Source organism: Helianthus annuus, chromosome 10 (assembly GCF_002127325.2).
Source record: "Helianthus annuus cultivar XRQ/B chromosome 10, HanXRQr2.0-SUNRISE, whole genome shotgun sequence".
Lineage (NCBI taxonomy): Eukaryota > Viridiplantae > Streptophyta > Magnoliopsida > Asterales > Asteraceae > Helianthus > Helianthus annuus.
The window spans coordinates 180,732,798-180,749,517 of NC_035442.2; the positions used below are offsets into that span (position 1 = coordinate 180,732,798).

General features: G+C 34.3%; 1 protein-coding gene and 2 long non-coding RNA genes across 7 annotated transcripts; 2 read left to right on the top strand and 1 right to left on the bottom strand.

Moving 5' to 3' along the window:
• Nucleotides 1-1,821: 1,821 nt before the first annotated feature.
• LOC110886989 lies at nt 1,822-4,955 on the bottom strand. 5 transcript variants are annotated; one of them, XR_002563095.2, is made up of 7 exons: nt 4,530-4,955; nt 4,299-4,437; nt 4,051-4,182; nt 3,671-3,897; nt 3,514-3,583; nt 3,138-3,234; nt 1,822-2,301 (listed from the first exon to the last, which is right to left on the bottom strand). It is a non-coding gene; the product is annotated as an uncharacterized LOC110886989 (long non-coding RNA). The 5 variants fall into 5 exon arrangements; XR_004870110.1 differs by having other exon boundaries at nt 3,671-3,767; nt 4,299-4,955; XR_002563091.2 differs by having other exon boundaries at nt 4,299-4,955.
• A 2,000-nt stretch (nt 4,956-6,955) lies between these two features.
• Nucleotides 6,956-8,925, top strand: LOC110883735. The gene is made up of 4 exons (XR_002560599.2): nt 6,956-7,069; nt 7,145-7,302; nt 8,345-8,464; nt 8,606-8,925. It is a non-coding gene; the product is annotated as an uncharacterized LOC110883735 (long non-coding RNA).
• A 5,376-nt stretch (nt 8,926-14,301) lies between these two features.
• Nucleotides 14,302-15,291, top strand: LOC110883619 (protein BIG GRAIN 1-like A). The gene has a single exon (XM_022131340.1). It carries the CDS (start codon nt 14,302-14,304, stop codon nt 15,289-15,291), a length of 990 nt encoding a protein of 329 aa, XP_021987032.1.
• Nucleotides 15,292-16,720: the final 1,429 nt, after the last annotated feature.

Sequence of the window (16,720 nt, forward strand, 5' to 3'; positions counted from 1 at the left end):
GTTTTTTGTTAAAATGTTCCATTGTGACACTCTGTGAGCTTCGATCCGTTGTTGATGCTCTACTAGGTTAGAGCGTAGACACATAAGTTATATACATGACCGACAACATTAATTACAACACTGAATCTCAGAGTTATCAACATTTTTTCTTGTGCCCTTTTGTAATCAACAACAAAAAATAAATCGTAAATTTATAATAAAAAAACTCTTATACGACAAGGCTTAATGATAATTGGACCACCCCTCCATCTTCGACCCACCTCCACCGCTAGACCGCCTCCCTCCGTTGCCCGAAGATCGCTGGACCGCCCCCTCCGCCGCCAAACCGTCGTGCCTCACCAGAATCCCGTCGCACCACATCGGCCACCTGCGGCACACCGCCTCACACCAAAGCTTGTGCCGCCGGAAAACCGGGCTTGACCAGGTTTGACTTTCTGTTTTGATCGGTGTGACTTTAACCGTGAAGGAGTTCTCAGGTCACGATATTGGGTTTCAAGATACGTGTCAATGAGTTGATTCGGGATCTCGGTTAGTTGCCCGAAAACCCCCTATGGTTGTGTAATAGTTTTAACGAATTGTAATTGGATCACTGGAATGGGTTTGACGGTTTTAGTTGTACACGATTGCTCTTTGTAATTAATAAGATAGCAATCAAGAATTACTAAAATAACATTTTATTTAAAATTAAAAATTGTACACCGATGATTCCCAACAAACATCACCTCATATTTTTTTTATCTACATTTTATTGTGTGAAATCAAACCGAACTCACGATGTATTTTTTTCTACGTTTCGTTGTTTGAAGAGTCATATATTCTAAAAGATTTTATCTACGTCAAGACGAAGTTAATATCCCCGTTCGTTGACTAAAATCGAGCCAATCTCACTACATATTTTTTTATTTGCGTTTCATTGTGTGAAAAGCTATATATATATATATATATATATATATATATATATATATATATATATATATATATATATATATATATTCTAAAAGATTTTATCTACATGACGACGTATTTTTTTATCTACGTTTCGTCGTGTGAAATCGAACCGAACTTGGTACGCTTTTTTATCTACGTTCCATTGTGTGAAATCGAGCCGAATACACAATGTATTTTTTATCTACTTTTAACTGTGTGAAAAAATGTATATTATAAATGGTTTTATCAAAGGTTTTTTGACATGGACCGCTTATTGGCAAATAAGTCATAGTTTTGATGATGTGGACTACTTATGCGGCACTCAACGTCAGCAAAACCTAATTGGATTAACTTTTAGTTAGCATCAGATCGTTGAGGAAAAATAAGTTAAAAATTATCACTGACACAAAACATTTCTTTACTTCGATGTTGCCGAGAAATATGTTAAGATTATAAAAATCTAATTTTCCTAAAATGGAATGCACAAATTATAATAACTTTAACTATCTATTTATACAGTACACATATACAAATTACAATAACCCTAATCATCTAATTTGTATCGTACTCACAATAACCCTAATAATCTAATTTGTATCGTACTCATGCTAATTATAACCCAACTTAAACTCTATTTTATATATCACATACTCATCTTAGTTATAACCCAACTTAAAATCTATTTTAATCATCAAATAAGCTAAGTAGGTAAACATATGATCTCTAATAAACCGATAACTAGAAAACTATATAAATAAATAAACAAAACTATATAAATTAGATTTTAAGTTGAATTAGCTTTAATCTAGATTAATTCTCAAATCTTGAATTATATTTTAACCTACAATAACTAGTTTAATACCCGTCCGTTGGACGGGTTACAGGTTACGTACATTAATGTAATATAACATGAATGAATGAATATAAAGATATAAAACAGAGTCAGATTACACAATTATATGAACTAATGTGACATAAAAAGCTAACCTATAAGCTAACCCATTCATCAGTTGTGATCCTTGCAAGAAATTCAGCACCTTCATGAATATACGAGATCCTTCCATTAACAAATGTTACTTGAATTACATATTCCCAAAATTCCTTCAAACTAAGAATTCATTTCTTGGTTTCCATGATTATCAATCCATGAGTTTGTACTATTTCTCCTGCACACCAGTCACTCCCATTTGTATCTCGATTATCATATGGTGTGGCATTTGAAATCCCCAATACTTGAACGCATTAACGGTGTTTTCTAAGGTTACAAAACTAAAACTAAAATGATTGATCTAATGATTTGTTGGTTACCTCTATGTGTGGAATTTCTTTCAATGGCCTATCAGCAAATTTGACACATAATTCTCTTAGAACAGCCTGCAATGCACAAATCCCATTAAAATTCATGTTTGCATAGAACAAATCTTTCAATGAATGAGTTGGGCAAAGCGTCATTTACATTCGAGTCGGGTCAGATCTACCCAAAAAACTCTTTATTTCCAATTTCTTTAAAGATGTTAATAAAGAGGGTGTCCAGCCAACTCGGGCCTGCGTAAACCCTGCGCGGCCGCGCATGCCGGAGCCTTGTACAAGGAGTTTGCTTTTTAAAATAATGAATGCCCTAAAAATGATTTCGAAATTTATATTATACAAAAATATGTATTAAAAATACACTTTACAAACCCGTTCGACCCAATTCCTTTTTAGGTTTTTTTAACTCTTTTTAGTCATTTGTGGAGGTAAAATTTTGTGGCTGCATTGTCTGACCTGATGAGATACAACTACGACAGGTGCACGTTGTCGTTCAAGCTCAATAATAACTGGCTCCAACATGTTATACATACAAAATGCATACTTTGACTTTGCTTAAAATGCCGAACTTGTATTTGCAACAACTGAATTAATTATTTACTTTCAATATTTGTTTTTTTGTTACAAATAAACTCTATTTTTAATAAACTGTTAAAAGAAATTAATAACTTTGGTCTAATTTTGGTCATCCTTATAGTAAGCTTACTGGTCTGTTTTTTCTTTTCTTTGCATTTTTACAAGAACAATGGGTTGTTTGTAATAAAAAAAAAACTACTATAATTTGACATCTAGGGGTTGTGTGGATACGAAATATAATGGGCTTTTATGCTGTTTGAACTTGTAATAATCAGATAATCAGTTGTCGCAAAAACTAATTACTTAGGCTTGAGAACAAAATAAACCTTAAGGGAGTGTCACCACCAATTCTTGCTCTCACATTATCGCGACTCTCACCGAGCCTGGTAAGCAAAATTTGCAAGGTGTCAAATGCGTCTTCACCTGCGACAAAGTAAATTTATATTAATGCAGAGTATTAACTCTAGTTTATTATTTAAGATGATGTTAACAGACTCATCATAACCGTTGCTTAAAAACTAAAAAAAAGATAACATAGCTTTGATCACCTACCAAGAATATACAATTTGCCCGAGAAGATAACCACTATTGTTCACCAGAATAATTTTTCAGGAAAAATATGGTGATATTATGAAATTATGCTAACTTTAGTGTGTCGCTTAAATTAAGAAAAAAAAAACGGGGTAAACAGGAAATACTTACTTGATACTTACTTGTATCTGGCCCCATGGCCACTAACCATATATATCACGTCATTAATCGGCGCATAAACCTAGTCAACATTAGGTAAAAATAATTTAAATCAAAATAATAAATAATTTATATGTCACAAACAAATTTGTTTAAAAGAATTTACTACCTTCTCGTAATTATCAAGCCGGCGTTTAAAGTCCTTATACCGAGCTTCAACATTTGGCATGTTAAAGAATATATAAAGATGGTCCATATATATACACCTTCAATTGAAAAATAAGATGGTTTTATAAAGTAAGCATACTCATCAGCATCGGGACTCTGTTGAATCTTGAGTCGGATATTTCTTTCAATTATCTAGCGATCATTACAAACTGTTTCCAAAAATATGATCTGTAGTGTTCATTGAACAACAACTAATATTAACAACTTAAAACATTCATATTTTTGAATAACAATTGTCTATATAAAATTGTAAAAATAAAAATAGAAAAGCAATTTAACACAAGAAAGAATGAAAAAGAAAGAAGAAAAGTAAAAGCTAACCGTTCTAAAGCTGTGTCAAGAGACATGCGCCCCTCTTTGTTTGGTTCCAAAAGCATATATGAGCCCTTAGACAAACCAGTTCATTCTCTTTCAAGCTTTTGATATTGACTTTGATTAAACATAAAAAATCACCTACAATCATGAACTTGATTTCAAACAGCAATAAGCAAACAAAATTAAACATCAAAGTTATATGATGAACGATTACAGAGTTGTGAAATGTAATAACAGAGTTTGGAAGAACATACACATGACAAATTGTACCGGTTGGAGGATTTAACTGTCACAGGCATTTCATCGAACAACTTGCGTGCAACATTCAAGACCCCACATTTCACTTACATAAACATCAACGCCTTACACGCACAAACAAATTCCATTCCAAACCTGCCTTCACAATAGATTCATGAACCACCCTCCCAAAACCCAAATTAAAATCTTCACCACAAATTAAAATCAGGTGTAGCCCCTTTACCCACCATTTTCGATACATATACAACCCATCTTTCAAACACACAACTCTGACATAACCAAAAATAAGAACATTAGAAGGATGCAGAATATTTGAAGTTTCAATGACAATGTATGCCTCGTTTAAAAGATTAGACACATAGCATCTGGCTAACTTTTCAACCGAAACAGGGGATGTTTTGAGACCGGAAAAATTTGCACAAATCGCCAATTACAAGAGATTGGGGGAACCGTCGTCAAAGAGAACTCCACTTCAGATTTCCTTCTTGCGCTCATCATTCTATATTTAACCTCTTGAAACCCTAAAATTAGGGGAGATTGGGGCAGTTGAATTGACGGTTTACCAGAATTGCAGGAGGATCCAGTTGTGGAGGTCATGAGTGGGGAAAACCACCTGCTATTAAAACAAGTGATTATATATTAACATGATTTTAAAACACAAATAGGTTTTTTAGATGTTTCTGTAAAACACAAATAGGTTTGAGAAGATCATCTGATTATGGTGTCTTTTAAAACACAAATAGGTTTTTTAGATGTTTCTGTAAACAAGTGATTATATATTAACATGATTTTAAAAAGTGTAGCTAGCAGACCACATAAAAACATGAGTTTTTAACCTCCACGAATTTTGCTAAATTACTTTGGAGGATGCAGAAAAGAAAGAAATTCAAGCTTTGACCTTTAAGGCATCATCACATGAAAGGCAATCATACATACCACCAAACTAAATGTTTTGGTCTCTATGCTTTTTGTTGGAGTTGGTAATTTTGAGGCATCTGTCGTGTTCTAAGTGTTTGTGTTGTGTTGACAAATTTTTATTTATTTTTTAATTTTGAAGTATAATTTTTATTTATATTTAAAACATTCTAAACTATGACCTAATGGTTGATAATAATCCATAATGACAATCTAATCAATAATTCTCATAACTTATACTTTCGTTGTCAAGAATATCTCACGCCACGCGTATAATCATCATAGATTTACACTTGATTTTTACTTGCTTTCTCTTACAACTCACAAGGATGATTGTGGACGAAATGAGGAAACATAGTTTTGTATGAGCTTAAATCAAGTGTAAGTTTATGATGATGATGATGCTTATTGGATTGCCCCTACAGCAAAAAGTGAATTTTAGGAGTGTCATTGGTCAAACTAGTTCTATACCCGTCCGGTGGACGGGGTATATTAAGGGTGGATGGTATGGTTGGGGTGAGTTAGGGTGTTTGAGTTTTCTTTACCCAATGATATAAAGTCATGTCAACTCCCCCTTCACTCCCCATTTTCTACTCAAACACTAGGTATGATTCAAACGCCCACTCAATTAAAAAAATAAAAAAATTCATTGGCTCTCTCTCCTCCCTTTGTTCTTCTTCATCTTCGGTGTATACTCACCGAAAAAACACCTTCTCTCCTACTCCCCACTCCCCATTCAAACACCCGGTATGAATCACCGCTTGGCAAAAGGACTCCCCGAGCTCGGTCCACGCAATCACACCGAGTGCCCTAAGGGTATAATGATATAAGTATTTTATTCTATGCATTCTAAACGTTGTTATTTAGTAAACATTTGATGGAAATTAATAACATTCAAACTCAACAAACATATTCACCGATTTAAAAACAAAACATTTGGTGGCCAACTATGTTCTCCTAAAATCTAGTATTTTAATTTATAAACCTATATATTCTTTAGTCGAACATATTATATTTATATAATATCAAGTTACATGGGACGCATGTGTAACACTTCCTATCCATTGGTACAACTGCATGTAAAACGACGGTAAAACAACCAATTTTAATGTTTTATCATAATTAAATTAATAAACTAATAAAGTTTAAATAAAAACAATAGAATTTCATAGTATGTTTGTTTTAATAAATTATTTAATAACAATGAAGTTAAATCGATTATCTTTAAAGAAATGAAATGCTTCCTATCTATATTATAATTATAATCGGTGGAAAACAAAAATATAATGTCAATGATCTCTAGATCAAGTGGTGAAGAGTTTGCATTTCTCTTGAGAGATGCAGGTTTAACTCCTACTTGGTGCAGAGTGAGGCCCTGGTGGACAATGATAGAAGACCCAGGGAAACCTAGGTTGGATCCTTGAGCCAAACGGGTTTTACCGGTAATTTCACTATCGTGTCTACGGGCGGGTGGGGTTACCGGGTTTTCTTCGGAATTGGTGGTGGACTCAGGTTACTCTCGGAGTACTCCGTTTGTCCTGTGGGTGCCCCGAGAATGCTCGGGATTGATTCTGTTGGCCGTTCAAAAAAAAAACAAAAATATAATAATTAAAGGTGAAAAAATATAATAATTAAATGAAATGTTGTATTGTTAAAGACGGCTTTAGTTGAATGGACCCAAACACAACTTGAACCTAGATATTCAATGTAATCCACTTCTCCAAAACCCTAAATCCCCTTTCAACTCTCCACTTAACCAAAACACTGAAACAAAGTGGCGTGGATTCACTGCTTCTTTTCTAATGGAATACATTTTTCGCTAATTATTCTTTCAAATCAGATCCGTACCCCGGTAAGTAATCAAGTTCGCACAAATTTCTGTTTCTAGGGTTTTAATTAGTTGATTTTGATTAGCAATTTGTTATAGTGAAGTTAGGTATATCGGAGTTTATGCACGGAATCGGGAATGGAGTAGAGACGTAAAGCTTGAATCCAAATTTGGAGTTTTAAAGAATCTGTTGCTTTGCTCGATCTATGAAGCAGAATAAGCTCAATGTTGGAGCCGAACTGAATGTTTGCGAACATGTAAGTGAATATGTTGTCAATTTTATGATTTGAAGTCTGGATCGATTTGGTGTTTAGTTATTGTAAAAGAATAAATGATACGTTGATTAACTTAAACAGTTACGTCTTTTAAACAAACCATGACATTTCAGAATATAGTGAACTTTTAAGCATCAAACGCAAGAACAATTTATTGTTTGCTTTGCACTGAAACCCGAGGAGTTTTAGTGGTTCTTATAAGAGATACAACCGAATCTGCTGTGTTATACACATTATCCTCCTTCCAGTGATCATCTGAACCGTAACGTCTATGACTTTGCCCCATCTCCATTTCCAATTCTTTAGCGCATGTGACCTTTTGCTACATATTGCAAGTCTACAAAACTAATATAAAAAAACTTGTCAATAACATTTAGGGTTTATATAAAGCATTTTTATACATATATAAACAAAGAGCTAGTAAGTGTTTCAAATATTGAACTGTTAGATTAGTAAAACATACAAAGTAGCTCTATGTTTTACAGATAAGTATTTGTATTTTTTTAGAAAATGTTGTTTAAAAAGAAGTATTTTGTTTTTTATAAACTATTTGTTTTTAGATGAAGTGTTTTAGTCATTTATAGAAATATTTTAATATGAAGTGTCTTTATAGATTTGCTATAGAATTGAGTTTGAAATAACAGTGTAATTGCATGCTGCAATGAAAAACGCAAATACGTTACCTCTTCGCTGATTTCACGGTCTAAGATAGATTTGTAAGGACTGAAAAACGGGTTGTATTTGATGATCTCAACACTTATATCATCTTCCTGTACCACACGATATTTAATACATGAGAACAAAATAAGCTCAATACTAACATATGTATGATAAACAATTTAAACTGCATTTCAGTTCAAGGTGTAAGTCAGGTTTGCAAGATCTCGAAATCATCCCGTATTCAAGTGTCTCAACTCTGTTATCATCTTTCTGTGCGTTTCAAAAAAAAAAAAACATGAGAAAAAATCAAACTCACTACTAAGTTACTAACAATATATTTTAAATATATTAACCTTCACTTCAGGTCACGGTGTAAGTCGGATCTCAAACGGATGGAAAACGGGTGTGGGTCGGAACACTCTCGTTAGTTGCAACGCCCTTCTCTGGCTCAACCTAGCGTGAAACGAAACTTTCAAATTAGAAGGTACATGTATTAAAACATTTGATTAGTTAAAATACCTTGGAATTTAGATCTGTTGCTTTCATCTTTATCTGCTCCATTTGCTTAAACTTTGATAACCTATTTTATTATAGAAAAATTAATTGTGCTGCTTCTTATATATAGGTTGTAATTGGCAGTTTCAACGTACCCCACTTGCCCACTACATGACAGTTTCTTTGTCTATCAACTGAAAACTGGTGGGAATTTAAATCAGCAGTTGCAAACATGGTAAAAATACCTAATATTTCGCTAACTGCATATTATTATTTTTTTTAAATTTTATTATTTGATCACATGATAAACAATGCAGGTAAAAAGTGGAGATTCAATTGTTAATATCTAAACGCAAGTTAACCAAATAAAATTATATATCATAGCAAAACTACCTAGTTATACGTTTATATTTTATAATGACTCTTTGTAGTTGATTAAATAATGCACACTCTTCTATTTACAGATTTGAATTGATATAACTAAGTATGTAATTTGATATAAATAGATATGTTTTTTTTTTTCTGTTTAGTATATAGGTTTGTTTTTTTCACTTATTTTTACATACAATTGTACATGCTATTTTTTTTTCTGTTTAGTATATAGGTTTGTTTTTTTTTTCACTTATTTTTACATACAATTGTACAAAAGTCTTTTTTTTAAACAGTTTACTAACAATGGTTAATTTTTCTAGTGTGATTTATTTTTGCAGGTTGCATTTAATGAAGTTTTATTTTTGTCTTTATTGTTGTTTTTATAAGTTAGAACGTGGATGGAAGTTTCTTTTTAATTGTTGTTTTTAGTTTTTACAAGAGAATCGTGGCCAGTAATCTTCCCATTAAAATCGGGTTAGTAGGTCAAAAGGAATCCAGAAAAAACCTCCCCGCTTTTTTCTGATTTATGACGGTCAAGATTAAATCTTAGGCTGATCCAACGATGCAGATTAGTTATGTTCCCCTTTGACTTTAAGGGGAACATAAGAATATATAATTGGTCAATGTATTATTATCGACCAATACGTCGTAGTTTGGATTATTAAATTCAAACTGCTTTAACAATATATATATATAACGGTAAAGCTTATGATGATGATGATGCTTATTGGATTGCCCCGTGATAGCAAAGTTAACCATGCTAAAATGCATTGTAGTGTAATAGCGTATCACTTTTTTTTTTAACTAAACGGTAAAGTTAACTCTAAATAAACTTTACGATTGAACATCAGCCTGACGTGAGAGTTAAATAAACCTTCCTCTTGCACTTTTTGTCTCCTTCATGCTAGCATATCTCCACGTGGGGGATGAGCCCTCCCTGCAGATGCCGTGTCAAGGCCAGCCGGTTGTTTTGTGTGTTGAATATGGGTTTTGCTTCATGTTCATAGGTGAAAAGATGACGATAAGAGGCGGGAAAGACCACAATGGGTAGTAGCTGTCACTATCTATAGCTCGTGATTAAGAGGTGAGCTGGAAAAGTTTAAAAAACTCTTATATCAAGTTTATAAAGGAAAAGTCCAAGAAATGTTTAGAATTGTTGTTATAAGGTAGAAAACTAAAGAATGCAAAATGCGTTTTCTGGATTTAGTTTCCTGTTGATTGAAAAGTTTTCTCGAAATCATTCTTAGTCGATCCCATCCTAAGTTATTTAAGAAATAAATCTGGGTTGGAGCGTTTGTAGATGGATGGCCACCCCACCCCACCCCACCCCACCCCACTTCACTTCATCATAAGTTTTGTACTTGCCACTTGCTGGCATCTACCATTGCCAATGCACCCTTTTCTATATTGTATTGCAATAACAACCACCCACACTTTATTTCTAATACGATATTAATCATAATTTGCTGCAACAAACTTTCTAAACCTAAAAGTTTAAGAGTTATCTTTAAGCTATTGCTTTAGTTTATCAACCTACGTATCTTCCTTCCTTCCTGTTTACCCCTTTTCTCATAATTCTAATGCCAATTGCTGCTAATTGTGGTTTGCTTATTTATTTATTGTGTTAAAGATAAAAGATAGAATAAATGGTTAGGGGAGACGAGTATCAACTACTTGAACCCACTTGATCCACCAACCAATCAAGCTATGTACCTCATCTCCTACGTTTAAGTGATCAACGAGTCGGGGCGGTGTTCTAGGTTTATCACTTGAACCCGTGTCGCTTCCTAAGAAATTCCCCCACCTGACATTTACTTCTCTACTTTTTCTCCATGATAGTGAACCCGCCAATCCATCACTTGGCCGGGATGAAATAACATGGGGCAATGTATCGCGCCATCATTTGAACCCGGAGGCTCATCACGGTAGTGCCCCGCACCCTTATACAAGTATCTTATTTATATAAAAGTACATATGTGTTATTACCATTATTAGTATTACAACTGGAACCCAAATATATTCACTAGTCCCCTTAGGGTGTTCGGTGTGGCTTTCGGTAAAGCCACTTTACCGATTCGGTAAAGTGTGGCAAACCGTTGCCAACCTTTTGCCACATGAAGTGTTTGACGAAATGGGTATAAAATCGGTGAAGCTTTACCGATGCGGGAAAGGAGAAAGGAAAGAGAGAGGGGGTATGGGGTGGGGTCCATTCCAATCTCAACCAATCACATTTTTTTTCTTTTTTTTTATTTAAAAAGTTTACCAATTCACCAAATGTTTAAACCATTGCCAACACTTTTCAGCAAAGTTTAAACATTTTTGACTGATTGACATGGCGCGCTCTAATTGGTCGGTTTTTTGGTTTACCACTCCAAAGTGTTTAACCACTCCTTACACCCTTACTTTCCACTGCTCAAATCGGCGGAATAAGTTGATTCGGTTATCTACAAGATAACACCAAAACGATATAAAAAGCGTATAACATGAACATGCTATTTTATGTCCTTTTCTTCTTATTTTTTCCTTAATTCAAAATTTTGATGGTTTACCTTTTTATTTCTAATTTTATTGATTCAGTAAAAGCAAGTTGTCCTTTCCTGAAAAAAAGTTTGAAAACATGTTAATGTTTGTCGTGATTAGATGCCTAAATGGATTAACATATTATAAAAACGCAGGGTTATTGTATAGTAGCTAGGTAAGAATATACAACCCCCTATGTGTTATTTAAACATCCTACATTGCTATTCCTGAATGTCACGTCGAACTGACTTTTTTAATCTTTGTGTTTTTATTTTTGTCTATTGACAATTACTATTTTAATCATTACTACTACTTCTACCATTATTATTAGTAACAAATATATAATATATAATATATAATAAAAGTATAATAAAAACATAAATAACAACAAAAGATACAGTAGTAACATATAATAATATAACTTACATAAATTCTCTAATAATGTATAATAACATTAAAAAAAACAATACTAAGCTGATTAAGTTCACAATACATATTATATATGAACAGAAGATATTGAGTATTGTTCTTATAACTTCATCCTTCACAAATTGGTCACCTAACACCAATACATGCTATTGCAATGACTAATCGTTGTCAAGGTCTAGACCAAAGCGTAAGGCAAGTCATACTTCCTCGCACATTTAAAACTTAGTACAACATGATACTTTAAAGAAGCATCAGTTGTCTCTCAGGTATAATCATCCAATTTTCACTTTGTGTCGAATCTAAATACCGAGTGAATGCTTAATAATTTGAGGTGCCCTTTCTTGTTCATTGGTAGTTATTGCTAAAAATTCAAAACTTTCTTTAACTTCCATCTCTTGTATTTGTGTGATATAAGATGAAAGTCATTTAAAAGAGTAAATTACTATTTTAGTCGTTGTGGTTTAATGAAATTACGGTTCCAGTCTAATAGTTTTAAGGTTTGTTTCAATTTCAGTCCATACCACTAAAACTCTCAGACATTTTCATTTTCAGCTAAGTTAATATAAATGACATTGTTACCCGTGTGGCTTAATATAAAATAATAATAATTAACTTTTATTATTAACACTTTTAAATCCTATTACCTCTGTTACACATCTAATTATTCGACGACAACCTCCAAAACATCAACACCATCGCCTCTAAACCTTCTTCATCACAGTGCACCACCATCATATCTGGTTTTCTCTTCCTCACTCATCTGACCTATCTCGCCATTCCTCCCTTACCATCGTTCCAATAATCCATATTCTAGGCAAAGTTCTAAAGCCCACAAAGAAGGAGGAAAGTTGGAGCTGGTCTGGCTTGTTAAATTTGGATTTGTTTAAAAGTTAGTCTGGTGGTTCTCTTCCAACTTATTTTGATTACTTGCCTTTGATTTAACTAGAATTAGGACCAAGTCAGGACAACAAGGTAAGCGATAGTATGAATCAAGGATTGCAGATATAGACCAGTGGTCTAGGGCATAAAGAAGGTCATAGAGCTACTGTCGACCAATGGTGGTGTAAGTTGATATTTGATTGTTGGTGAAGAGGATAAAATGGGGTGCACGAAGGTGGTGATGGTTAATGGGGAACAAGAAGACGGGAAGGGGGATTAAAGGATGGTTACATGTATTTGCAGTGGTGGTGATGGTTAATGGGGACCAAGAAGACGAGAAGGGGGATGAAAGGGTAGTTACCTGTATTCACAGTGGTGGTGATGTTGCTGGTGGCCGGAATTTGTGTTGGTGGGAAGTCTGACGATGACCAAGTAGAGGTGGTGTTTGCTGGACAAATGCCTTAGGATGACGATGAGGGTAAGGGTGGGGGTGGTTCAAAGAATTACTTGTATATTGTTTTTAGTTAAAATAAGGTGGGCATTACATGCATATTAAAGTGCATAGGTAATATCGTCAATTTAAATGAACTTAATAGAAAAATTTAACGGTGTTAGTAGTGTGCATTGAAATTGAAAGAAACTCTAAAACTATTGGATTGTAAGTGTAACAAATAAACTATTAGACTAAACTCGCAATTTTTATCAAACTAGCGGGACCAAAATAGTAATTAACTTTATATAAAATTTTAACAAGGCATGGATATAAATGGTATATATGCTTTTTTTCATAGATTTAATGAATCATCTATCGGTGGTTATTAAATTAGATCCATAACATTTAAAGTTTAAGCCATCTCTAAATAGTTTAAAACATAAAAATATAATTTAATAAAAATGTTTTGATGTTAGGGGGCCCGGACACATCACGGGTGGGTAACACCGCTGTCATCCCCCTAGGGTAGGGGTTGAGGGTAAGTTATTCGGGTAAGTTAAGCCACAAGGGTAAGGGTTGAGGGTTGAGATGTTTAATGAGTTTAAGGTTCATGGGTGTGTGTGATTGGTTAGTAAAGTAAAGTAAAAGAGTAAGATATATGGTTCTAAGGTATTTAAGATAGACACCACCAGCGTTTTGTAATGATAAGATATTTTGTAGTAAGTTTGACATGGTATCATTAGATTGGTCAGGACTAGGACTAAGGTACTACGATACAAGTTATAGAGAAAATAAAGAGAGGGGGGGCCAAAAGTGTAATATTACTGAGTAGAGGTAGACAAGAATAAAGAGTGAACAAGAGAGGCAGAGATTCTTTAATAGTGACAGCAATATTTGTCTCTTAACAGTTTGGGCTTTTGAGGTTGCTGCTCAGAAACCACACCCCCACCCCACGCTTGTAATTGTAATTGTAATTGCAATTGTCTGGCTTGCTTGGTTTTCCCACTATATATTACTATATCTATCTCCCCTTCACCCTCACTCCCCAAAATCGAAGCCGCACCATTTGGCTTTTCTCACCACCATTAACGCATCAATCATAACATCTCTCTCTTCGACCTTCACATTCCAATCCGTGTGTCTTATTTTTTATCAAACATAACTCAAAACATCTTATTAATTAGTAGATGAATATGCCGGAGAGAAGTTCTAGGTATCAACAACCACCGCCACCACCACCACTGCATCGGAGGAAAACTCCGTCCTTCTCCTCCTCTCTCCTGGACTCCATTCTCCGCTCCATTGACGAAACCAACGACGACACCTTAAACCAACAACAACAAGTTCATGATTATGATCATGACCTTATGTTTTTTGCTTCTTCTTCTGATCAGCCAAAGCGGAGCAGTAAAATCCAGCCGCATTTGATAAACGAAGATGAACGGATCCCTAGTCTCCGACGAGCCATCATGATCGACCACTGGATGGAGACTCAATCCAACAACAACAACCGTGATCATGTTTCTCGAAAGTACTTCAGTTCGGATTCAAGTAGCAGTGGAGCCACCATGTCTGAAACAACTGAGACTCCCTCAACCTACAGATCCTTACCCAACTCCTTCACCGTCTCTCGAGATGCAGTTTCTATCGATAAAAAGAGTGAAGTAAAGTTTATGAAGTCGACGAGGCTCAGAGCCATGAAGATCTACGGTGATCTGAAGAAAGTCAAACAGCCCATCTCACCAGGTAGTAAGATTTCTGCATTTATTTACTCTCTCTTCGCTTCTTCTTCTTCTTCTTCTTCGAAGAAAGCCAAGATGGAAGAGTCCATGCAGAACTTCAGATCGTTGAAGAAATCACGGTCCATTAAACAGCAGGACAGCTGCACTTCCTTTTCAAGGTCTTGTATGAGCAAGAAGCAGCATAGCAGTAGTAGTGTGAAAAGGTCTGTTAGGTTTTATCCTGAAACCGATACTGTTATTCTGGATCGAAAATCAACCCATGAACGTGATTCGTATGAGAGACGGTGGTTTGCGGAGAAGAACTACACCAAGAATTACAAGAGTTTTATGGAAGACGATGATGAAGACGATCTGTTTGAGTTGGAGATTGCAACTGCTGCTTACACACAAGAACTGCCTGTCTTTGAAACAACTGATTTAAGGAAGATTAGGAAGATCTAATTAGTTAAGTTAATTAATGTAACCTTTTCAATATTTCTTGTAATAAACATTAATTGTTTCGGCCTCTCTTTAATTAGGTATGAATTTTGTTATCAATTTGTATCAACAACATATATGGTTCCATTTATTCTTCATCTCTTTAACCGTGCTTTCTCGTCAAAACAATGGAGGGTAAAATATTTACCTTTTTTTTAAAAAAAAGGACATATTTACTGATTTAATTACGTGTCAAATGGTTTGTGGAGAAATTATGGGTTACAACTTACTAATTCATTTTGAAGTTGATTATGCTCTTTTTTTGCATTATATTAACATATTATATATAAACACAATAATTACTTTCATGCATTAATGTTTGATTTAATTTTAAGCATGTATGCTTTATAGTTTTATAGTACTGATCCATTTTAAACCAAACTACTAAGTAGTAGGATAATCAAGGGTATCTATCCATAAAGAGTGACTGTAGATAATTTAATCAAGATTTTAGGGAATATTAATAACTAATACTTGTATTATATGCTGGCATACAGATGATACATATCATCATACTCAATATATACAAACACATACAACCTAAGTGAGGTAGGGGTGGTCATCACTCATCACTCACTCAAAACATCCAATCAAGTTCCGTCATGTCATCGAACATGCCCAAATCCCGTTACTCACAACACCCAACAATAAACCCTCACAACCCAATGAATCGAACAACACGTACCATTCTTCACGCGTGATAATTTTACGCGTAAAAAAATTGACGCGTTAAACTCGATGGTGGCGGCGGTGTTTTGTTTTCTATAACTCGTTATATATGTCACGGCTAAAAGGTGACCGCCCCGGGTGGCCTAAGGAACATTTAAACTACTTCAATGTTTTTTTTTTTTTGAACGGCAAAATTACTTTATATATAAATCTAAAGAGCCAACAAGAACCTGAGAACAAAACAAACAAACGACAAAGAAAACATAAAACCGAACCCTATTACATCAAATTAACCAAATCAAACGCCACCCAGTTCTCCCATTTCAGATTTAAATTTCTCGATCGATTTCTTATCCAAAGAAAAGCTTCTTCTTTGACGGCCTCCACAGTCTTTGACATCGGGATAAAACAATTTTCAAAAACCTTAGCATTTCTCGTATTCCATATTCTCCAAAATGTATCTAATTTCTGATCAGAGTTGATTTATTTACTCGCATAGAATATTGTTAACTATCTTCTATATGGCGCGTCCTTCTCCCACATTAAACTTAGGGAGCACGAATAGCTAAGTATCGCTCAAATTGCAACCTTAATTTATATAATAATTCGGTCAGGTGGTGGTAATTGAAGAGTGTTTAAAACTGGACAAAGTGTCGAACTCTATTTGACAAGGAGGTAACGTTTAAGATTGAAAACAAAAATAGAATAGAATTATATATGGAAG

Coding starts and splice junctions, on each gene's coding strand:
- LOC110883619 (XM_022131340.1), top strand. CDS start 14,302: ATGCCGGAGAGAAGTTCTAGGTATCAACAACCACCGCCACCACCACCA.